Source organism: Trichosurus vulpecula, chromosome 5, assembly GCF_011100635.1.
Source record: "Trichosurus vulpecula isolate mTriVul1 chromosome 5, mTriVul1.pri, whole genome shotgun sequence".
NCBI lineage: Eukaryota > Metazoa > Chordata > Mammalia > Diprotodontia > Phalangeridae > Trichosurus > Trichosurus vulpecula.
In genome coordinates this window covers 140,506,234-140,531,187 of record NC_050577.1, presented here as the reverse complement: position 1 = coordinate 140,531,187, position 24,954 = coordinate 140,506,234, and the positions used below count along the sequence as shown (strand labels likewise).

General features: G+C 37.9%; 1 protein-coding gene across 2 annotated transcripts in view; it reads right to left on the bottom strand.

Annotated features, from left to right (window-relative positions):
- Positions 1–6,971: 6,971 nt before the first annotated feature.
- Positions 6,972–24,954, bottom strand: part of DOCK4 (dedicator of cytokinesis 4) — a 541,696-nt gene continuing 523,713 nt past the window's right edge. For both annotated transcript variants that reach the window (XM_036758430.1, XM_036758431.1), the window contains 9 exons: positions 24,179–24,298; positions 23,660–23,781; positions 23,209–23,329; positions 21,621–21,702; positions 21,291–21,400; positions 18,708–18,780; positions 16,558–16,671; positions 13,828–13,889; positions 6,972–9,602 (listed from right to left, as the gene is read on the bottom strand). In XM_036758430.1, the coding sequence (XP_036614325.1) occupies positions 9,177–9,602; positions 13,828–13,889; positions 16,558–16,671; positions 18,708–18,780; positions 21,291–21,400; positions 21,621–21,702; positions 23,209–23,329; positions 23,660–23,781; positions 24,179–24,298 (1,230 nt within the window). In that variant the 3' untranslated portion in view covers positions 6,972–9,176. The remainder of the gene's footprint in view (positions 9,603–13,827; positions 13,890–16,557; positions 16,672–18,707; positions 18,781–21,290; positions 21,401–21,620; positions 21,703–23,208; positions 23,330–23,659; positions 23,782–24,178; positions 24,299–24,954) is intronic.

Below are 24,954 nucleotides of genomic sequence, written 5' to 3'. Positions count from 1 at the left end.
ACTGCACCAATCCAGGAGGAAAGTAGGCTCAAACTTAAAATCTTCTATGTAGCATTTGTTCTACCTTCCAGGGTTGTCGTGAGGATCAAGAATGATAATATCTTAAAAATCTTTCCTCCCTTCCTCCACCCTTCTCTCCATTCTTCCCTCTCCTCTCTTCCTCCCTCCATGCCTTCCTCTTTTTCCTTCCTTCTTCTCCTTCTTTCCTCCATTCCTTCTTCTCTTCCTTCTCTCCCTCCCTTCATTGCTCCTTCTCCTCCATCCCTCCCTCTGTTTCTCCTCTTTCCTCCATTCCCCCTCCCTCCATTGCTCCTCTTTCCTCCTTTGCTCTCCTTCCCCTCTTTGGTTCCTCCTCCTCCTTCCTCCCTCTGTAGCTCCTTCCTTCCCTTCCCTCCCCTTCCTTTTCTCCTCTCCTCCACTCTCTTCCTTCCCCCCAAAGCAGGAAAAGGCAAAAAACACAGGGCTGTATTCATGGATCTCAATTCCTAGGTCAGGAGGGCTCAAGGCTCCTTACCACCTAGAGGCTTACTGCATATTTCTCTCCTGGAATACAGTCAGGAAGGAAAAAGAGACTTTTATCTTGGTCAGTTAGTGTCTTCGGAATGCACCCCAATCCTGTCTCCACCGCCAATTAAAAGTCTGCTGTTTCACCATTTGGTTAGCTAACCAGAACCAGTTAGAGAATCTGCACATACTTCAATTCAGGGAATAGAGCTCTTCTATTACATGGCAACAAAACTTCCTGGAATCAGGGTCCTAGCCTCTTCCGCAGGAGGGCCAACACCAACCAAGTACTCTCTGAATTTGCTCACTAGCCTCACCCTACCCCAGTCACAAGGATCAGTGAGTTAATGTACGTGAAGTACTTTGCAAACTTTAAAGAAATGTATCAACACCAGTTTAATAATGTGTTATCATGCCATCTGTAGAATCTTGGAGCTGAAGATTGAATTGAAGATAGATTATCATCATATCATCCATTCACTTTACAGAAAAGGAAAATGGAACGTTTGGACACTGAATGAATGAATGAAAAAGCATTTGTCAAGCAGTTACTATGTGCCAGACATTGGAATAATAACTTCAGGGAATACAAATACAAACAAACTAAACAGTCCCTGCAGTCAAGGAGCTTATATTCCGTTGGGGGAAGACAATACATAAAGGGTAGTGGAGCATAAACTTGGCATGGTTTAGAAATGGCTGGGAAGTGAATAGAGGCCTGGTTCCACACAAAATAAGATGAAGGCTCACTTATTATGAGCAGAACCAGGAGAACATTGTACACAATAACAGCAAGATTTTAATAATGGGGGCAGCTAGGTGTATAGAGCACCAGCCCTGGAGTCAGGAGGACCTGAGTTCAAATCTGGCCTCAGACACTTGACACTAGCTGTGCGACCTTGGGCAAGTCACTTAACCCCAATTGCCCTGCCTTCCCCCCTCCAAAAAAAAAAAAGATTTGATAATGATCAACTGTGATTGACTTAGCTACTCTGATGAATACAATGATGCAAAATAATTCCAAAGGGCTTATGATGAAAAATGCTGTCCACCTCTAGCTAGAGAACTGATGAACTCTGAGTGTAGATTTTTTCACAAATTTCTTTATCTTTCTTGCTTTTTTTTTTTTTTGCAATGTGGCTAATACAGAAATATATTTTGCATGGCTTCATGTGCATAACGAGTGTCATGTCACTCACCTTCTCAATAGTTATGAGGTAGGCTGGAGAGAGGATTTGGAACTCAAAATTTAAAAAAACAAGGAAAGCTTGCTTAGAGCCCAAGGGCAGGGTCCAGGCTTCCATGGGAGTGGGTTAAAGATGGCCAGGGTACATGCTGTCTTACATTATTACTCAAAGCATGTGGAATAATATATTTTCAAACATAGAGTTTTAGAAATAGGTACAACATTTGTCTCACAAGGTTGTTGTCAGGATCAAATTTGATGTCAAGTGATTTTCAGACTTCAAAGCACTATAAAATAGTATCCCTTGCTATGCTTGTTTTTCAAGTGTGTTGCTCAAAATATTAATTTCAAAATACAATTTCAGGCTAATGCTCTTAGAAAGATTTCCTGATTATCACAAAGCTTCTTTTTTAAGAATAAAACTATAGCTGTTTGAAAATATATTATTCCACATGCTTTTTTGCATTCTTCAGGGCTCTCACATACAGTTCTATGGTTATGATATGGATATCTTTTCATGTCCTCTCATTTTTTTTCATTTGTTTGTCCCATCTTCTCCTGTAGATTGTCTTCTCTCAGGCTTGTTTACAAACCTGGAAGGCAGACATGGCAGGCAGAGCTACTAATTTACAGCTTGGGAAACTGAGGTATAAAGAAGTTTAATTGATATCCAGCTAATATCAAAAATGGCTAGAACTCTATCCAATCTCCTGACTTGAAGTCTAGTAATATTCAGTGTTCACTCAATAGATCCTATTGATAAATTCTGAGTAAATTTGTTCTGTCACCCCTCAACCCAAATTAACGTAACTAATAAGATAATATAGCCCTGACACCTTTATCAGAAGAAAAATGCTTCTTCAATTAAGTTATAGAATCAAAGGTATGAAGTAGGTGTCTCAACCATTCCAAGATACTTCCATTGGATCAATCAACTAAAGTTATAAGCTATGCTTTTTTGAGCAAATCCATGATTGATTTGGCATGGTTGGAGTGCTTTGAGCTATTGGGTAAAATGAGATGATTAAATGTATTGACATTGATTGAGAGAATTAGACATTCCTCTCTGAATCATAGATGGGATTTGAGCAAAACAGCAAAAATATTAAGTCAAGCTTTGGGAGTGCTTTGAGGAGATAGATCTTAACAACAAGCAGGGAAGGGAGAGGGAAGAATAGACCTGGAGGGCATGTCAAATTCTTTTCTTTCCCCCACTCCTCCTACACTGATCATATCACATTGAGACTGGAGTAGTAAAACCATGCATCCATCTACGAACCGAACCGAAAGAGGACAAACTAGACATGTTGATGGAAGGTAAAGGGAAGTGAAGCTATAGACTCTATGAAGGCGCTGACCCTTGCAGGCCAGTAGATGGCCACACCTCAGAAGAACTTTATGAGTACTCCATGAAAGGAGAGGACTTCTAATAATCCAGAGCTATGAGTCTACCTTTTTAACCAAATAGGCTTTCTAAGTTTGAGCCTGCTCTCCTCAGAGACATTGTGTGTCCAATAGGAGAGCATGTTCTATGCTTTTGGGGAAATTAGTTTTCTACTAACATTATGCTATAACAGTAAATATCCTTTGTATTAAGCTTAATTAATTCTGGCTGGTAATCAATGTCAGATAGGGACTCACTATACAATATAATCCAAACCTTTCAGGGTGAACCCTAGAGCCTTGAGAGGAGAATTAATTTTCTTCTGGGGACTCAAGCCACCATTCGGTTGGAGGAGTGACCCGAGAGGGATGCTACATAGGAATCTAATAGTTCAATTCAAGCATTAATGTTTCTAAGAAAATAACCTTTAAAAAAAAGTGTTCTGATGCCCTTTGTCCCCATTGTGATGAGCCAGAATACTATGCCCTTCAATTACATTAGAATAATGTCTCATTGATTTGAAAGATAATTGAAATTTATTTCTTTGAGTACCAAATTATTTTTATTTTAATAGCTGATGATAGAAATCTTTCTAAAATATGCCATGTTTATTCTTGCTTTCTACAACAGCATATGTTGAACATAAGTTAACCTTTTGGAGATGAAAGGGTTGTTGTAATGAGTATCAGTTATTATATAATGCTATAACAGTAGTAGAGGTTCTTCAGGCCAGAAGGTCTCTTTCTTTGCTTCTATGTGAAATATAGCTTACCTGGACTTGAGTAAAGAATTTGACAAAGTTTCTCATGCTATTCTTATTGAGGAGATAGAGAAATGGAGGTTAGATGACAAATTTTGAAAGATTTGGAATTGATTAGAAGGCTGGACTCAGAGAGTGGTCATTAGTGATTTGATGTCAACTTGATGAGAGGTGCCCTAGCTGTGCTTGGTTCTGTGCTATTTGACATTTTTATCAACACCTTGGATAAAAGTATGAATGGAATGTGTTTCAAAATTGCATTTTGCCAAAATGAATGTGATAGTTAACACCCTGGGTGGCATTCAGGATCCAAAAAATTCAACAGGTTGGAACAGTGAGCCAAAATCAAAAAGATTAAATTTCAATAGAGATAAATACAAAACGTTACACTTGGGTTCAAAGAATCAACACATGGTTAGACAATAGCTTTTCTGAAAAAGATTTGGAGATTTTAGTGGACTGCAAGCTTAGTGTGAATCAATGATGTGATATGGCAGCCAAAAAGCTAATATAATTTTGGGCTGAATCAAGAGAGCTATACCATCCAGGAACGAGAAGGGGATAGCTCCACTTACTCAGATAATATCTGGAGAAGTATTTGGTTTGGGGCAACATATTTCAGCATCCAAAGATATATAATTAGGATGGTGAAAGGCCTTAAGTCAGTGCTCTATGAAGGCTGGTAGAAAGAACTGAGGTTATTTGATCTAGAGAAGAGATAACCAAGGGGGCACATGTTGGCTGTCTTCAAGTATATGAAAGGCTATTTCATGGAGTATCAATTATACTTTTTCCTCTTTGCCTCAAAGGACAGAACTGGGACTAACAGGTAGGAGTTGCAGAGAGACAAATTTAGGGATATTTAGTAATATGAAAACTACTCCAACCTGTACTCTCAAAGAAATCACAATTTCCCATGAGTTGGAAAACAGGTAAGCATTCTTGCTTGAATTGTGTCTAACAAAAACAGGCTCTGAGTGAAGTCCTCTTCTATGAATTAAGTGCACCAGCTTTAGTGTATGGAGTATATGGCATCCAGTTTGGTTGTTCGTAGACCTTTCTTCCTTACTTTTAGGTTCTTGGGAGGGTTGAGGTAGATGGATAAGCAGATATGTGCTAGTAAATGTTTAGCAACCTATTCTCTCCCTCTTCAAAAAAAAAATGTACAGATGATACCTTTAAGTTTAATTTTCATAATTAACATTTTCTCTATAACTTTCTGAAATCTAGACAATCAACATAACAAATTAAGCCCTGATATGTAGCGTTGGCCGATCTCTGAGGTGAAAATGCTCACACTGAAAACTCAAAAGATTGGTGTGAGTATGGCTGTGATATGAGTTATTATGAGTTGGCTCTGGCATACCACCATATACAGATAAGTGACCTTTGGATTAGTGAGGTACGTTATGTAATAAGAATATCAGAGGTTTCCATTTGTCATGCTCTTAAAAAAATGTCACATTAAAAGCCTTCCATTCTCTCTTATACAGTTAGCATTTGGGGGATATTCTTCTATCCTCCAGTTGAATTCAGAGTGTATAGCAGTAACCTCACTAAGTGGAAGGAATGCTGGGCTGAGGCAAGAAGACCAGAGCTCAGATCCTGCCTAGGACACTAACTGTATAACTGGGCAAATCACTTAAACTCTATTTACCTCAGGCAAATCTCTTGGATTTGTCTGCTAAGTAACATGATTGGTGGAAGGAATGCTAAGGAATTGCAAATCCTTCCCCTGTTTAGAAAGTAAGCTCTTGAAAGACAAAGGTACAGCATACCCAGCTTAACAGTGATAGCTAAAAGGCTTTTTGGGTCGTTCAGTGGGTAACTTTTCCTAAAATATATTTTACTTTTTCCCCCAGTTACATATTAAAACAATTTTTAAAGTTTTGAGTTCCAAATTCTATCCCTCCCTTTCTTCACCCCCCACCCCGTGATGGTAACATTCTTAACATGAATGTTTATTTTACTGTTTTGTCTTTATGAGTAATTCAAAGGCTTCCATAAAAAGGAACATTACTTTGTTCAGCACAAATATCTATAAAACACTTAATTGACTCAGGAAAATTTACCCTCAAATTTTGAACAAGGCTTACAATAATGAAGTCTTTATTTCGATAAAGGTTCTAAACCACATTTTTAATGTGTGAAGTAGTATGGATCAATTAAATAAAACTGTGAGTCTTATATCCTTCTCCCTCCTTCCTGTCCTACCTTCTCTCCTCTTATGACAGTATTGTCACCCTGAGCTACTTGCGCCACAATTATGACCTCAGCTGTAATGAAAAGTGTCTCAAACCACCATCTCTTGGTAACATTGAATGAATGAATCAGTGAATGAAAAAGCATTTATTAACCACTTACTAGGCACCACTCACCTTGGATACAAAGACAAAAGCAAAGCCAGTCCCTGATCTCAAGGAGCTTACATTCTAATAAGGAAACAATACAGGGGAGTGGTGAAGAGGGAGGGGCACTTTGGTCCACAACATTTCAAGGATGGTGACTGAGGCGACAGAACTGTATTGAGAAATAATCTATAAACTTTTGATGATGGTCTATAAATACGCATTGTCATAAGGTTATAAGACAAGAGTCTGATTCGTATGGGCTTCAAAATAAAAAACTTACCTGTGGCATGTGAACAGCTCACAAAGCAAAAGGAAAGTTTTATTTGCTTAGAGTCTTTTTGGCCTAATATATTTCCTGGTAGACTTTTATGGAATTCACTAAAAACAGCTGGCTCCCAGACACAGTTTGTCACAGCTGGCAAAGGGAAGGTACCTCTGCAGCTTTACATTGCAGCTGGCTGTCACTTTTGCGTTTTGAGTCCTTTCTTTTCTGGTGTTTTGAAGGGTAAAAGAGGGACCCGGTTAGGCTAATAAATGGTCAGCTAAAGAGGTAAATTTAACCTACTTCTCTACCAATTGGAAGCTGAAGCTGGTACCATCTCCATCTTTCCTCTCTGAACCACAAACATGAATTGTGTAATTTAAAAGAACGTAGTACGATGAGCAGGATTGTTTCACATGAGAAGAAAGCAGTTATCTCAAGAGACCAGTCAGAAATAGTCACTTTGGGAGACAGATTTACACAGCTACTCCTCTAGACAAAAACACACGCAAAATATGAAAATGTTAAGATTAATCAAGTAATTTTATTTCATATTTACCATTCTGCAGCAACCAACATGAACATCTGGGTAAACAGAATCTCATGAAATGATCTGCTGCAAAAGCTGACTTCAGTAATACACGCACATGATAAATTCAACAACTCTGTTCACTGCCAGAAATAAAAAAAAAATGGCTTCAAGAGCAAATAACACTGATTCATACTGTGCTCAAGCACTAGTCAACAAATCTATTAAACTACACAGGGAAAAGAAATCAGAGAGGCTTTGTTATCTTACTAGGGACACCTTGTTTAAATGGGTGGCTTTACCTCTTTATACCAACAGAAACAGGGCACCTCCCACTTCATTTAGGATGTGATTATAAACACAAAATGTTATAATCAAAGGCAAGTTCAAGAAATTTCAGACTGCAAAAACTTGCAAGATACAAAGCTCAAATTCATATGTTTCTTTTCTCAATTATGAATACTTTCACTAAACATAAATATTTTAACATATATTAATTTTTTCTGACATTCAAAATTGTAAAGTCAATATGGCAGAATTATTGTTAAAAGCACATATGTACAAATATTCTTTTTCATACATAAAGTATTTGGCATAATTATAACAATCATACTGCATACACAACTGTTTGCTTTTCTTTTTTTTTTTTTACACATAATGGTATCTCTTATTAAAATTAACCAGTTATGTACAAAAATACTTGAACATTTATTATAGAAAACCTCTATAACCAGCCTCAACAGCGTATACCTGCTGGATGGTTTCATTGAGAGAATATAAAAAAGTGGTCACCACCTTCCAGTTTAAGCTATCGACAAAAGCAAACACAGTTAAACCAACATGAGCTTCCCAACAAAAGAGGGAAAATATTTTAACAGTATGATTTTTAAATACAGTTCATACGTCTATTATCAAGTGAGTGTTATAAACAGTCAGTTAAAGAAAAAACAAAGATACAAAATACATACTACATACAAGGTGCTTTTCCACACTCCTACAACTGGGGCATTAGCATTACTAGCTAGATCTACAGATGCTATGTTGGGAAATTCAAGCTAGATTGGACTACAGGTATCCTCTCCAACCAGAGGACAAAAGGGATCATCAGTTACACGAGAGAAAGTCCACTGTTAAGAAAGTAGAGCCTGGAAGGAATTTCCTTGCTGTGTGAAGAACTGAGTCAATGATGCCTCTGCCTTTTACAAGTTCTGATGCCATGTAGTTGTACTAATCTATATTCTTGAAGGGTTTGTTTTTTTTTTTTTACCCCTTGACTTACACATATTGATTTAATACTGTCCAGCATTGATTCCTGTATCCTTGTTAATGGGACACATTCATTTGTGCCTATTTAATACGGGAACATTTGTTCCTCTGCAACGACCAATTTTATGTAAGAACCTTCTGAAAGTCAGCAGGTACAAAATCCAAGTAAACATTTCTACAGGGTCTTTTGATTAGGGTAGCTGTTGGAATACTGAAAGTGAATTGCACCTTAAAAAGAAAGAGATACAGTGGAGACGAGAACACTGAAGAATTGATATCAATGAATCCTCAAAGTATAGTTTTACATATGTAGACAGCTGTCAAACTTCAAAAGCAGTCTGAAAGGAGTGTTCTGTCTCCAGAACAAAGGTACTCCTCAAACCTGATGCCTGCAACCCCTTCAATATAAACTTTAAGTAACTGGCCTTCAACCTGATTTCCAATGATGTACAATTTTCATTCTGCTTGTGAAAAAGCCAGAAACCTCAACCCTCTTTATGGAAGTCTTCTAGAATAAGGACAATTGTGTTAGAATGTGCACTGATTTAAATAAGCTTTCTTGTAGTATCAAGTATTCAGTAAAAAGTATACAACTTTTAACACAAATGACAGCATTGTGTTGATTTTAGATTAGACTATGTAAAAAAGTAAACATAAAAAGATACAAAAAAGTCTATATCACTATTTACCACTTTCAAATTAGAATGTTTTAATGCAATTCTCTCATCCACACTTCCTGTAATATCTGGCCTTCTAGATCAGTAATTTTATTTAATATTGTGCAACATAATATTAATAAGCAAGTTTTATTTCATTTTATTTAAAGAAAAAATCTGGGTAAAATATTAAAGTGCCTACACTAAATTTCTTCTCACCATACTTTTATTACTTCGTAAATGGTAAAGAATTCATTTCGAGGGAATAGAAAAGTGACTTATAATTGAGAGACCTTCCGAGGGAGGGGTCTGGGCCGAGGGACTTGTTCGGTCCTCCTGCTGCCATTCTCTAGGTTGGTTGATCGGGCCAACAGAGGTTTGGGTGGCAAGGCCGGGGGCTCCGAAGTAACAGGGATGGAAAGGCTGTGAGGTAGCGGAGCAGGGCGCCTCAAAGTTCGTTCATAAACGCTGTAAGGAGGCGGTGTTTTACTTTCCTTCCTCACTGGCTCTTCGGGCACACTGTAGGTAGACATGCCAACTGTCTGTTCATTCACTGGATTTTCAAAGCCTGAAGTTTCAGACGTGCTACACCGGCTCAAAGACGAGATCCCACTGCTATAACTTCCTGACAAGACCGGCGAGTTGGATATCAATCCTGAAGAATGATACTCCACTGGAGACGGGGTAAATGATTGCATGGAACCCTGTTCAAAAGCAAAGTGAAAATGGAAAGAGACAAAAGAATGAGAAACAGAAGAAAAGAGAGTGGAAAGATGAGAGCAGAGAGGTTATATCAAATCAGTAGTGAATTGCCTGGAATATCTTCTTTCATCCGTCTTTGCCTGTTGAATTCCCTAGGAATCAAGCTCTAGAACTGGAGGGGAACTCAGAAACCATTTAGTGCAACCAATTCATTTTATAGATGAAGAAATTTAAACCGAGGTAATAAGCATCAGAGGCAGGATCTGAACTCGGGTCCTCTCACACCAGAGCTGATGTGCTTTCTATTATGGCACACAACTCAAATGCCACCTCCTTCACAAAGCTTTGCCCGATTCCTGGGTGGCAAGAACCTTCCTTGGCAAATCATATATAACATTTTGCTTTGCTCCTTTTTACGTACTTATATCTTATCCCCTTCTTCCCTGGACTAATATCACTCCTCCATACACTCTGCCATCTAGCCAGACTGGCCTTTTTTATGTACCTCACACATGGCACCCCAAATCTCATCTCTGTGCCTTGTACCCCTGCCTGTCCTCTATGCTTGGAATACAGCTCCCTCCTTGCCTTGGCCTTACACACAGTCTTTCTCTTAATGTGTAACTCCAGTATAATCTTCTGCATAAAACCTTTCTCTTTTCCCTTTCAACTGCTAATGCCCTCCAAACTACCTTATATTTTACTATTTTGTATACATTTGCATATATTTACAGGCTCTCCCATTGGAATGTAAATTCCCTGTGATTAGGAATGGCTTTCTGATTTGCACTTATATCCCAAACGCTTAGTACAGTGCCTGGCACATAGAAGGCACTTAATAAATGTGTTGATTAATAGTATTAGGTCCCAGAGGACAGAGCCCATGCCTTATCTAAACTTTGCTCTCCGTCCCTTAATGTTTTTAATATTGTGGATTTTTGTTATTCAGAATAAAAATGAAATGCTTCCTAGCCCATCCCATCACCCACATGATGAGCCTTATTAACCTTTATCATTATTAGGAAGGCAAAAGAGAGAGACAGAAATGATCAGTGCTGGTTGGTAATCTGGACAGATATAAAAAGAGACCAAAGAATTAAAAGGTAAGAAACAAGGGGATAATACTGAAACCCCTTAGGGGGCCTGGAGGGAGGAACTAGAACCTTCAGACATGGAGGCAATGATGCAGAATTTCTATGGGCACATGACTGACACAGTCTAGAAAAAAAACGATCCTACTTTTAAATAAGATTCCAGAAGGTAGGAAAGAATCTATTTTCAAAGCTATTGACACAATACTCAACATATTTTCTTTTGCTTTCACTCTAGATTGCTATCTCAGAAAAGCACCTTCAAAAATCTTTCTTATTTTTTAAAAGAAAAAAAAATGCTGCCTGGTTCCAAAATTTCAATTCTAGGCAGTCTATATATAATTAAGGCAATTTTTTTTAAAAAATAATTTTTTTTCAGTTCCAAATTCTCTAACTCCCTTCACCCCCTTCCCTACCCAGTGAGAAGGCAGGAAATATGACACCCATTATACATATGAAGTTATAAGGCCATCTCTTTAAAAGATCCAAATTCATGATTGTCACCAAAATACATTCCAAATTCATGGTGGGGTAGCTAATGCTAGTCATTAGGATTTGGTTCTCAGACTCAGATTGTTTTAACTTGGTATCAGTGTGCCCTCTAATGTAATTCTGGAGTGACAACACATGTAATATCTAGTGGCACTTTTATATAGATTTCAAATCTCTTCTTCACATTTTCTCCCTATTTAAATGAGGGCCTAACATATGTCCACATGCCTGTGGTCAGTAAAAATACATTCAGGTTGGACATTTTTGGTTATTCCAGAAGTATTGTCCAGTATTACTATAGGTTGTAGGTTAGGTAACCTTTCCATGGATTTGTTTTATTTGTAAGGATTTGTCAAAAATATTTCTTATGAGCAACAGCATGGCATCAGGTTTAGTGTCAGTCTTAGAGTCAGAAGGGATGGGTTTGAGTCTTGGTCATTTAATAGCTCGTATGACATTGGGCAAATCCTTTAACCTAAGGCCTTAAGTTTCCTCTCCATAAAATGGGGATAATATTTTAACTACCTGTCTCACAGGATTCAAATGAGATAATGAGTATAAATTCCTTTTGTATCACTAATAATGATGATAACAATAACTGACATTGACATGGTTATTTAAAATTTGAGAGGCACTTAATGTGCATCTCATAATAACTGGTTCAGGTAGGTACCATGGTTATTACCTACCTATGGCCACATAGCTAGGAGATGCCAAAGAAAGGAATTGAAAATAGGACATCATAAGATTTATATAGGCTTTAAGGTTTGCATATGTTAACTTATTTGATCCTCATGCAACCCTAGATAGTAGATGCTATTATCTCCATTTTTACAGATGAGTGACACCCCCAGGGCCACACAGCTAGAAAGTGTCTGAGGAAGGATTAAAATTCAGGGCTTCCCAACTTAAGTCTAGCATTTACCCTTATACCAGGCTGCCTCCTAAATGATGACTATCATATCAAGCCTGCATAAAGTCCTTGGGTCAACATGTCACAGCTCTAATAGATGACAGGGCATATATAAAAACATGAAGATGACACTCCCTTCTTCCTCAAGCTTGGCTGTCCTAATATGGGTTATGTTATGAAATTCTATTCTAGATGTAAACATATAGAAAAGAAAATTCTACTTTACCACTGTGTGTGGGTGTGTACACGTACATACACACACACATACATACCTCACCATTATACAACACCTGTAGACCTAGCTCTCAACATCATTCAGATTCTACACATATCCCTTCCGAATTAAAATAATGAGACCATTTAACTCACCAGCAAATTGCTAGAGTAGAAAGTCTGGCAGCAGGAATGAAATCACACTTCTCTGTGATTTCCTCTAGTTTTGCTTTGAGGGCCCTTACCTTGTACAATCAGGCATTATTAACAATGCAGATGACTCAAGGTCTCCTTGACCTACCACAATTTGTTTGGAGAGGCTAAGTTGTCTCTCTTTCCCATTAGCTTTGAAACACCTCATCAGCACAATGGACACGAAACCTGTGTGTTCTCATATACTCAAGTGCAAAAATTCTTGAAATTCTCACTTCAACTTCATACTCACCTCTATTGCAATAGCTTCTAAAAAAAAAAGGTGATTATGCTAAAATTCAGATCTTACATCACCAAGTGCTTATAATGACATTCCTAGTACACCGTCTGATTCAATTTAAGAGACTAAATGCAGTTCTTAGTTTCAAGGGTGGATGTTTTATATACTGAAATTTTAAATAGCTTGTGTCTTCATCCCAATCCAAACTTATCTCTGAAAGTTTTCCAATTTGTCCATCCCTGTTTTTGGAAGGGTAGAGGCACTTAGGATCCCTTCTCCTTCAATCATAAATATGCATTTCTAATTCACATGCCAGAAGGCCATTTCAAATGATCTTAAAGGAAACACAGCCTGCATTTTTAAGACAGATGAGGGTGAAGTATAACAAAAAATAAACAGACACCATAGCATGCCACTCCCCTTCAGAAAAAAAAAGACCCAGTAGGTTTTAAAGAATAGCCACCTGATTTCTAATTTGTGTTGCTTTTTTTCAGTCAGGTTGGACCTAAAGCTTGCTGAAAATGATTAGGGAGTTTTGCCTTCCCCCACATTTAACTTAAGTGTTCGTCTTCCTGACGTATGTGTTTCTCATAATTCAATGCCAATTATCATAATACCTTTTTTTCCTCTCTGTGAAACAGTCTGTGACTGTTTTGGGAGAATGATGTCTGTAATTTGAATTTGGCCTTGTGTAGCATTCAGGAAGAAAGCAACCAACAGGGAAGATGCTGTTTCCCCCCTCTTTCCATGAGAAACTTTCCCATGTCCTTAAGTATCCTCTCATTCTCAATCCCTTTTTCATACCTTGGTGCATTCATCCATGAGTATTCTGCCTTACCTTCTCTCTCCTACTAAACAGTAACTCCTGGAGTGCAGGAACTGTCATTTTTTATCTCTGTATCTCTAACACTTAATATAGTACTTCTTTTTTTTTTTTTGCATAAGGCACTTAATACATGTTTGTTGAACTAAATTATCTGCTTGAGAATGAACATTCGCTAGTGTACACCTAAGAGTCACAAGTCTGAAGGAAAGTAGGAGTGTGAAGCTTTGTCTCCCCTGGAAAATGTACCAGGTTCCTGTACCTTCATCGGAGATCGCCCAGCAGGAGAGGGGGAGACAGATGTCCCATGTCTTGCTGGTGAAGCTGTAAGCAGAAAGATTTCGTTTCATTTCAAAGAAGCCAAACAATTCATTCCAAGTAGCCTCTCCATTTTTGAGGAGCCAAAAAAAAAAAAAACAAAAAACAACCCTCCCTTCTTCTCATACCCAAGGTTAGTGTGTTAAGCCACCACCAGCATCAGCTTAGAAAAGACCCTAAATGTAAACACATACAAAACTTCAAGGCTACAGAAATATCACTCACAAATTACCAATAAAAAGTCACTGCACTCATGAGGGTCCATGCCAAGAGCTAGATGTCCTGAGAGCCTGGTGTTTCATTGATGGAATAACAGTTAGTTAGCTGCCTGTGGCCTGGGTAGCTAAAGGAGAACTACAGGCCAGAAATATAGCAGTTTATAGCAGAATCATCCAGCAGTCCCTTTGTTTGAGTATGACCTTTCCCTCGCCTCGCCTTCTCAACACTCCCAAGATACACAAACAGAATACATGTGACTATGTAAATACAAGAGAGATGAATGTATCTTCTTTGTGTTCTCTCACATTTACACCTAGGACTGCACATCGTCCTATAGGTTTTTCAAATGTGAAGTGACAGTATTCTGTCAATACCAGAAACCTGGTAGGAAACCATGATGCTTGGGCTAGCCTCTCTACTAACTAGATTCTCCTTTGATGCTAAAATAATCACCACCAGCATTCGTAATCACACTGCTTTCCTCCACTTTTAAGAACATACATTGTGTATGTGTGTGTGGTGCATAGGAAGCAGTTTGTGATCAAGGTTGAGACCAAATTTATACTTTATGCTCCAGCACAGCAAGACAGACTTTTCTTTACTGCTCACAAATACATTTAGAGTAGAACCACATTAAAGGTTGACTCTTTATCCCAGAGATCTTTTTAGCTATGGATGAAACTATAACTTGCAACACTTAATTGTGGATGGGCAGTCACTATCTGATATAGCATGGTTAGCCTACAAACAATGCTTGTCAGATCTTTCTATACCCAAGTGTTTGTTGCACGTTACTTTGGAATAACCGGTCTTTTAAGTGCCCTCTGTTCAGTGACACAAAACTATCCAGTAGCTGAAAGGAAGAAACGTACACAGCTATAGATCACCACAATAGCAAACACAAATGGAAACTCCACAACAGATTAGATATGTAATCCATGCAGAAGGAAATGTAGATCTCTTGACTCACATCATTAGGTCAGGTCTGGACTTAGGCTAATTGCACACATGCAGCCTGTGAAGTCCCTGGCTTGTTCTGAGTTGTCCATTGGCCAATGTGAAAGCCAAATAAATGTCACCACTGGATTGTGTGAGATAATCCAAATTATTGGGAGACACCATAAACATATTTCAATGTGCTTACTGAAATGAGACTTGAAATCTCATTTCAGTAACAATATTACTGTGATTTCTTCAGTCCCACCAAAAGAAGTAATTCCACCAACAGTAGAATGTTTGAATGGATGACAACATATGTGTATGCATGTAAATATGTATACATGTATACCTACATATAGGTGCTCCCTGACTTGCAATCAGAACTCAGAGTAGAAGGGGGAATGTTAGAAAAGAACTGACCTGCTCGGTTTTTGATTCTCAGAAAATGAACATGGGTCATTTATAGATGGAATAATTAAAAGTCAGAGATTTGAGGGAGAGGTCTTAATCTTCAGTCCCCAATCTTCTCCCTTGCTCCCTACCCTATAAGGGTCATGTCTGAAATTAAGGTATGTCTTATTTGAAAAATCAAGTTCTCAGGAGACCCTAAAAATTCATCCTTACAGCTGTGCTTTCAAATTGGCCTTCGTATGCCTTAACCTGAAGTGGGGCAATAGATTGCTGCATCAGAAACACAAGCTGTTAGTCTAGCTGTTAAATCATACAAGAGCCATTTTAAAGAGCCAGTTATAGATTTTTTAGGAGCCTTTCTGTCTTGACAGATATAGAACATAAACTCAGAAGAGCAGACTACTTGTAGGGGGAGAAAAAAAGAAAGAGGCTATGAAATCATCTTTGTTTCCTTTAAAAAAAAAGATTCTAGAATTTAACAAATGCCATGGGGGTCATTTCAGAAAACTAACAAAATACAGGCCTAGTTATAGAGCAAACAAAAGGAAGTTTCACGTAACCTCAGATAGAAGGACTCTCTAATCAACATTAATCAACAATTAAATGATTATTGTAATAACTATTAATCCTGCTATGTGCAGGGCACTCTTTGTAGCCAATAAACAACTGCTTGATTTCTATTTTGTAATGACTGACTTGGTTTCAGGTCAGAATAAGATTAAGGAAAAAAAATTAACTGAATTAGCATCAAATTTGACAAGAACCAGTTGGATAATGAGATAAAGAAGATGAGTTAGCAATGTTAGGTAACATCTCTAAACCTCTGAGGATGATATTATGGAGGGTGTCACTTTCCTACAAACATCTGAGCCAGAAGCAGAATGCTGCTGGGCTGAAAGGTTCACTGGCTTGTTCCAGTATTGATTTTCTTCAATACTTAGAGAAGAATAGCAGCTCAGAGTGGAAAAGGGAACATTAGAAAATAAGTGACCTGCCCCATTTTTCATTCTCAGAAAATGAACATCTGCTTTTCTTTTAGTAATTCAGGATAGGATGGAGTGATTAGTAAAAATTATTTTACAGAAGTGATGGTTCAAATACCCACCAGTCTGTGTGGGTCTTGGAGGGACAGGGGGAGATAAAAGTTTCCCACTATCCAACATGTTCTTGGCTTCTTTCCCACTGTCCAGGCTCCAGCTGCTAGGGGTGGGATTCACAGCTGGAAGGGAATAAGAAAGCTGAAATACACATGGTTCCAGCTCTTCTTTGTGACTTAATGAGTCTTTAGTACCAGGAGAAAGTCAGAATTACCCAAAATGAAAATTAAAGCAGGAAATTAATAAAAAAAAAAAAACCAACCCAATAAGAAACCTTCTGAATACCAAGCCATTATTTCATGGGCTACTTACAGTTGCATTTGACATTTAATTTGGTGATAGTATTTCTCTTCATTTCAGTCTAGCTGTCAAATAGAACTATTTAACTCTGGGCAGGATTGTAGAAGCTTGTTGAGAATCAGAAACTGTTTAGTTGCTTGATAACAGATGGCAGACATATCCTTGAGACTATTTTAAAACTTGGTTTCTTATGAAACTTTCTTGGCAAATAGCACCCTAAAGGAGAAGCAATGAAATGCTAACATCCCAACTGTTGGGCAGTGCTATTTAAAAAGAAGGGACATGATAGACAATCAAAACAACTGGATCATACGCTCTTGGAGGACAGACTAGGCCCTGGGTCCTCAGAAAAATTCCTATATGAATTGCAGTGGGACACAGAGACGCTAGTGAAAAGCAAGGATGTTATTGCCCTTTCTCCCATACTCTCCGATTGGCTGATGAAGTGGCTCTAGTCTCCAGAAAGATGTTGAAATCTAGAGCAAACATTTTTCAAACAAGGGCACTGAAGGCGGTCTTTCTCTCATACATTCACATCCACATATATGTCTGTGTGTATATATGTATATATCATATGTACATATAAACATATATAATATATGTATATATCATATGTACATATAAACATATATATGTATACATATTTAATACACGTATGCATTATACATACACATGCAGACTGGTTTCAGAAACAAGATGAGTTCAACAGATCTAATGGGAAGCTGCCTACACAGACACTGCCATCTGCTGGTAACTTCAAGCATTTAAATCTCATGGCTAATACTGTACAAAGATTAGAATGAACAAATGGCTACAAGTACAACAAACGATTAAGTGGACCCCACTTGAAATCCTTAAAAAAAAAAATCCAGCCAAGTTCTTTTTGAAGTAACATTGCGAGCAGAAGCGAACAATCTTACACCTCTCAATTCAACCTTCAGCATTCACTACTGGATTTGTAAGCATCAAAGTGACATTTTCAGCTTTTAAATTCTCCTCGGTCAGGACCTAAGGGATCTGTGACTTGTACTGAAAAGTTTTATATTCATTTGCCAGTACATTCAAATGAAAGTAGGAGCTATGCTCTTAATGAAGGGCAATTAAAATGCATTTCAGCAAGGACATTTCCATTAAAGGCTTTTGATTCATTTGCTTGTGGACCTCTTCCACATTTGAAGCTTGACCCTGAAAGAGGCAAATGGGTGATTTCCTGAAAGGCCATTTTTATTCCCAAATAGATGAGGAGTACATGTTTAATCTGCATTTCATTCTGTGCTGTGCTGCACAGATTGATGCTAATATGCTATTTGCCACTAAGAATGTGGTTAGTTCTTTTTCAAGTGACTTTCAGACAGGGCACGTTCCATTATGCGCTAGATTGTAATTCTTAAATACCATTTAATTGCACAGGGAGCTAAGCCAGTGTCGCTGCAAACAACAGATGAGGCTGGGAGACAACACTTTGTAATGGAGACAAAGAATGGAGGCATGAAATCAATCTAGAAAGTTACCATTCTCTCTACACCAAACAAGGGACCTAATTGGTAACCTTTTATTGTTGCTGTTATTCTAAGGAATAGAGATTTCCCACTGAGGCCCATTAAGGCACCAGCAGAAAGCCACTAACTGAGGATTGTCTTTCTTGCTCCCTGTACATATTCAAGTCTTATAGGAAAACAAATTGTGAGGAACAGAATCATGAATGTAGATCTCTCATTAAACTGCCAAAAGAGAAAACGAGTTCTATAAAAATATTTCACTAAGTGACAAGGGCAAGGGCATCCCACACTAGACACACAGAAGACTTTGAAAATGAACACAAAGAAAACCCGAGCACATGGGCTGGGCTTAGACCCACCTTTATCAGGTGCTGAAAGATTAGGGTCACTTCGCGGCAAAGGACCATCTCCAATATGATTAAACAGCATCCTCTGGAAATTCAGAAGAATTTAATGTTTTATAGTGCAACAGAACATCATGGCTTATAATACTCTTTAGAATGTAATATGTCACAACTGAACTTGGTTCCAAATAATTTAAAATATGGAACAAAGAACCTAGAAACAAAGAATCTGGTTATGCTTTAGGGGGGAAAAGCCAGAACAAAAACAAAAACCCACAAAAAAAATAAAAATGAAAGAAAATGATGCATTTGTTCTTAGAAAGGGAAAAACAACACTCAGAAGATGGATTGGCCTCTGCAGAATTGTCAACAAAATTGGTATTTAAAATTTTTTTTTGCAATGCAACTGAATGCTCTGCAATTTTAACGGCCAATCTAGGCCCTGAGGAAAAGATGAGAAAATAAGTCTCCCTCCTTTCAAGGATGAGGGGAGGACTGTAGGTGTAGAACGCTACATATACTATTAGAGTCTGCTGAAAAAGAGAGATGATCCCTCTTTTTTTCTTCTTTGTGACAAAGAATGGTCCTCTGGGTAAGAGAGTCAGAAGAAATATTTGATATTGTAAAAAGAGAATCAACAAAATATAAAAAGTAGATTGATTTTTCTTGAATTCAATGTTAAACATAAGTTAAACTATAGAACACTTTATAAATATGCACATATGCTATTATGGTAAATAACATCCAAATGAGAATTGAAGATAAAACACTGGCTTCAATATTATGGTGAATAGACTTCCAAAAATTTTAGAAAATATATATTAAAAATTAGAATATATGACCTCAAAAATAGAAAAAACATAGCAAAAGGCATGATTTGGGAATTCTTTGTTGTGTCAACACAGCATAAGATTTCACAAGGGGAGGAACTCAAGAGATTCCAAGTACCCATAACTTCCTGAGTCCTTTATGTTGGCAGCATTTTCCTGGAGCAGATGGAACAATATTGAAATTCCCTTGCAACATCAAATGACAAAGGAAAATAAAAATGATTAGCTAGTTCAGCCAAATGCACTCAGACATAATTTCTGAGAGATACCAGAGTATTACAGATGAAGGTGCCTTGGGATTACAAAAAGATCACATAATCAGCACAGATGAACCAATCAAGTCAAATATCTTTCTTTTCAGTTTTAAGATATAGCTGCTGTTCTCTGGGAAAATCATATGGAAAAGAAAAGGATGTGTAGAAAAAATAAAACCCTCCACTTCTGTTAAAAGACAGAAATGATTTAGAATTTACTCAGATTTTACCTGCTATATGTTCAGAGATTAAATTTCACCTCCACATGATTTGTAAGACCAAAGAGTGTTGTGGATCTTCAACTTTACGTCATGTTACAACTCCTAAGCTATCTTCAGATCTCTGAATCCCAGTGAAATTTCTTCACATACAGGGTAGGAAAGGAGACAAAAGATACCTCTCTCTTCCCACTCCCCTTGCCTCCCAAAGTGTATAAGCTCCTTGAAGCCAGGAACTGTTTCAGGCCAAAGTGCAGTAGCTGGCACACAGTAGCCACTTAACAAATACTTGTTGAATAAAAAAAGGAGAGGGACAGTTTTAAAATATTTTTCCCGAGTTGTGATAGCGATCTCTATTACCTCTATTGTTCCTGGATGTCACAAAAGTGGTGCCAAATATAACTCTGTCCCATCAGGTGTAAGCAGATTAAAGGTATTGCTAAGTAGTATGTTTCTGAAGGAGCCTTAAATCACAGAATCTCAAGAGTTCAAAAAGAACCTGACAGGCCATCTAGGTTCACCAATAACTGAATGAGAATCTCCTTAAAGGATTTGCAGATGCAGGGTCACCCAGCCTCTGCTTGAAGTCCTCCAGTGAAGGGGAAAACCCATTACCTTCTGAGGCAGCATGTTCTAACATTTTTAGATGGTTCTAATTTTTAGTGCCTTTTTCCTAGCACTAAAGTGAAAGTACCCTTTCTGCAGCTTCCCCCACCGATCCCCATTCTGACCTCTGAGCCTATATAGAACAAAATGAGTATCTTTCTTGCAATGGCATCTTTCAAATGAAGACAATTATCATATCCCCCAGTAAATCCAGCGTCTATGATCAATACTCCTATGCAATGGTATCTAGGTCTTTCATCATTTTCGTCACCCTCCTCTGGATGTATTGTAATTCACGAAAAGTATCCTGAATGATGTTTTAACACACATACCACATTGTAAAAAACATTAAAAGCTGCATGAAGTTGGGAGGCTGTGACCAAGAAGGGTAAAATCAAGGTCAGAACCTTTATCTCCCTCCACGTTCTTTTGGCCAGACAATACTATATGTATTTTGATTGCTAATATGACCAAAAAGGCAGGCCATGGGCAGAGAGAATACAATTTGTACACTATATGCAATCAAATTTGGCATTTTGTTCCAACCCTGTTTTGCCTGTGACATTGCCTTAGAGAAGCTCAAGTCAACTTCTCTGGAGAAATACCAGTGGTTTTAAGCAGTCCAACATTAGATTATTACCTTTTCCCTTGCACCTGGTTAACTAAGCCTCCCATTCCCATGAGTGCTACCTGTGAAGGCTCCGTGGGAGTAGGATAGATGGCACTGCATGGTCTCTCTCTAGGAGACAAGCAAGAGTTTTCTCTGGAATGTTTGTGTTTGTCAGACAGGAGAGGGGAGGCTAGAAGGAAAAAAAGAAGGCGAGATGGTCAGTCTGGTGGGGACGGGGGTATTAGGATGCATTCAGAGGGGAAGCCCCTTCTTGAATTCCCTACTCTCTCCGAAGTAAGACCCACATTTTCTCCGCAACTTGCAGAGTGAAGGGTCCTGAAGGAGGAGTTTACTAGGGCATGAAGGGATATCTGGGCAATGTCATTTCCACCTCCTACTCTGGCACTGACCTCTGGTACTGGATGGGGCTGAGCTGGTCACGTTAGGTGAAGCAGAATGAGTAGAACTCAAGCTTGAGGTAGATGGACTTGGCTGGAAATACATGGGAAGTTGTTATCAAACTATGCTCACAGGCTTTAAAAAATACAGAAATGCTTTATAAAGGCTATACACAACTACCAATATTTTCTTTAAGTCAGCATGTTATCTTAAATGAAAAGACCCCTTTGTAATATAGTAAGATATTATTAATTCAGAATTACTGAAGGAAGGAATTTGAATTAGGAATATGAATTATTCAATACTTTAAAAGAAATGAAGTTTCATTAGTGTCAAGTGTGTATCATAGCTCAAAGTGTTATATGAGAGGGATCCTTATGGAATCTGCTTTTACAAATAGATAAGAATGTGTTTTAAATATTATATCTGAAATGATGTTCTTACTTACTTGGCTAGAGTTTGTTTTATCAAAACTTTGTTTGTCTCCTAGAACAGTGCTCTGCACACAGCAGATACTTATGTGTTTTTGGACTGAATTGATTTTGGGGCTTGTACATGAGTGCTTCTGGCTTGTTTCAACTGCTTAAGAGAACAAAATGATTTTATTCTCTTGGTAATTTTGCCACTGTTAATTTGGTTGATAATGTTTTCTCCCCCCATAAATTGTACAAAGTTCAACTTTAGACCAGGCTCTTTTTGAACTACTACAAACTGCATTTTGGTGGATTTCTTAAGATTATTCATTAGTTTAGAGTTGGAAGCAACTTTCTAATCTTACAGAGAGGAAACTGAGGTCTAGAGAGGCTAATTAACTTGACCAAGGTCACACAGGTAGTGCATGGCAAAACCAGGATTTGAACCCAGAATCTTTGATTCCATTGGGTTTCCCACTATACCACACAGTCAGATGGTAAAGTAATCAAAAGTGACAGATATCATGCTTCACGCAGCTGATTTTGCAGTACATACATCTTTCTCATCACTCCCCACATTCACGTATATATAGGAGGGTAACAGTCAACACTGATGAAGTTTGACTACATAAATAATTGACAAGGCTACGCTATGTTATGTTTTTCATATAGGAAAAACCCCCACAAAACCCCCAATCCTGTTATGTGAAAGAAAAAAGACCACTTAATATATTAAGAATATCCATCTTTCCAGTTCATCTTGAGATATCTAGTGTGGATATCACCAAAGAACAAAATGATACATAGGTTTCCAAGCTCACCATGGCAAAGCTTTATTAGGTTTTCCTCACTGTAGGGACATGCTTTCTCAGAGCAGATGGGGCAATTTTGGAAGAAATACTTTCCATCATCCCAAAGAGAACATTACTGTTATAAGGCCTTATGATATATGGAAAGTCTTCTGCAAACTCTAAAATGTTGTAGAATCATCAGTTATTATTATAATTATCATTACCATTATTATTAGAGGTTTGCTCTAAGATAACTGTTTGCTCTCATGTTCACACTTCTGATATAACAAAATGATTGGGAAGTTCTGTGATTGCAGTGGGGGTGGGGAGTGGGACGAAGAGGTGGAGGGGAGGGATGAACATATAAATACAACCAAATAAATAACTGATATTACCTGCATGTTAAAGACTTCATCAGAGCTTTCTGATTGCCCTGTGATATTGCTTACTTCGGCAGAGGCTTGTGAGGACAATGAAGAGGAAGAATATCGGTTGACAGCTGGGTAACTTAATGGGCTGTTACAGGGGGGAAAAATGGTTGTTAACTCAGTCTTGGAATTGCACTTTATCACATGCTGGTATGGCATAAAACAGAAAGAAAAGTATACATCACATTTTGTCATCCCACATTTATCTCAACAGAGTAAAACGTTTGAGTTTATTTATTCCTCATGCTGTTGCTATTTTACCAGCGGCAGATGTCTGCAGCTGCCTTGTGGGTTAATTATTTCATTAAGAAAGAGTGTATTTGACAAATGATGCCATAAAGAATGAGAGGATTGTTCCAGATCATCTTGTGAAAATGCCAATGACTTGAAATATAAAATAATTCAGTCTCTGACTTACCTACGCCTAGGAATTACTCTTGTACCATCTGGACTCATAGAAGCAGGTGCTGAGTTTCTACAGACCCGAGGACTTCCATTAGGGAAATGGACAGGACTGGCTTGAATACATGCAGAGAACTCCTAAGAATACATTAGGGAAAAGAAATGTTATTTTAGAATAGCAATCAAATGAACAAAGTAACTTGTGAGAAAGCATTTCCATACATTATCTATGAATTCCACTTAAACTCCATTTAAATAAAAAAATTTCTCATATAGGTATATAAAGGTAAGTTTGCTTCATTATGATCGAGTGCACCCTGCATCCTTTTTTTTTTTTTTTGCAGTAACGTGAACACAGTGAAAAGACTTAACAGTTGAGATTCTCTCCGTATAATATAACAGTGTAATATAACAGAATGACCAAAAGATGTCACTATTGGTTGTTTAATCTTCCCTTCCACCAAGAAGCAAATCATATCAGTCAGACTGATTGTCCCTCCATGGCCAATCTGTGTGATGCCTTTTGTGTACGTACCTGTATACCCAAGCTTGACTTCATCACGAAGAACTGATCCACTAGCTTTTTATGCAGAGGCCTCATATCTTGAGGTACAAACTTCTCATGCACAGCTAAACCAAATTCTAGAATCTGGGCCTTTAGAACAATAACATAAAAGAAAACATATTCATTACTGAAGCATACTTCTGAGTTATCACCTCAGCCCATCTTAAATCAACTTGAGTCCATACCACTTTGTCAATGGGGAAAGGACATTTCCTTCTTGGGGAAGGCAGGAGCAGCTACGGGAGGGCATTTGGTAGGTGCCCCACCTCACCACAGGAAAGGTGAGGCTGACCATTCTCAGCTCTTCAACTCTCTGTAACCATCTCATTCTTACCATTATCTTTTTTTTTTTCATTAATCTCTTTTCCATGATTCTCTATGCTATCCCTCTCAGAGTTGTTAAGAGAAAAATGAAAAAAAAGTTTATGTAACAGTGACTTGGTTTGAAAATCCATGAGTGTGTCTAGGTAGGACTGAGATTGTAACTGTTATTTCACTGGCCTGGGGACAGCAGTTCTCAAACTTTTTGGTCTTAGGACCCCTTTACGACACTCTTAAAAACTATTGACGACCCTTTGAACATCTTTTATTTATGTGGGTTATATCTACTGGTATTTACCATATTAGAAATTAAAACAGTATTATTACACAAACAGCTTTGACCTCTCAAACCCTGGAAAGAGTCTCTGAGACACACATGGATCTTCAGAACACTTGGAGACTCTCTGGTACAGGGAATTTCTGAT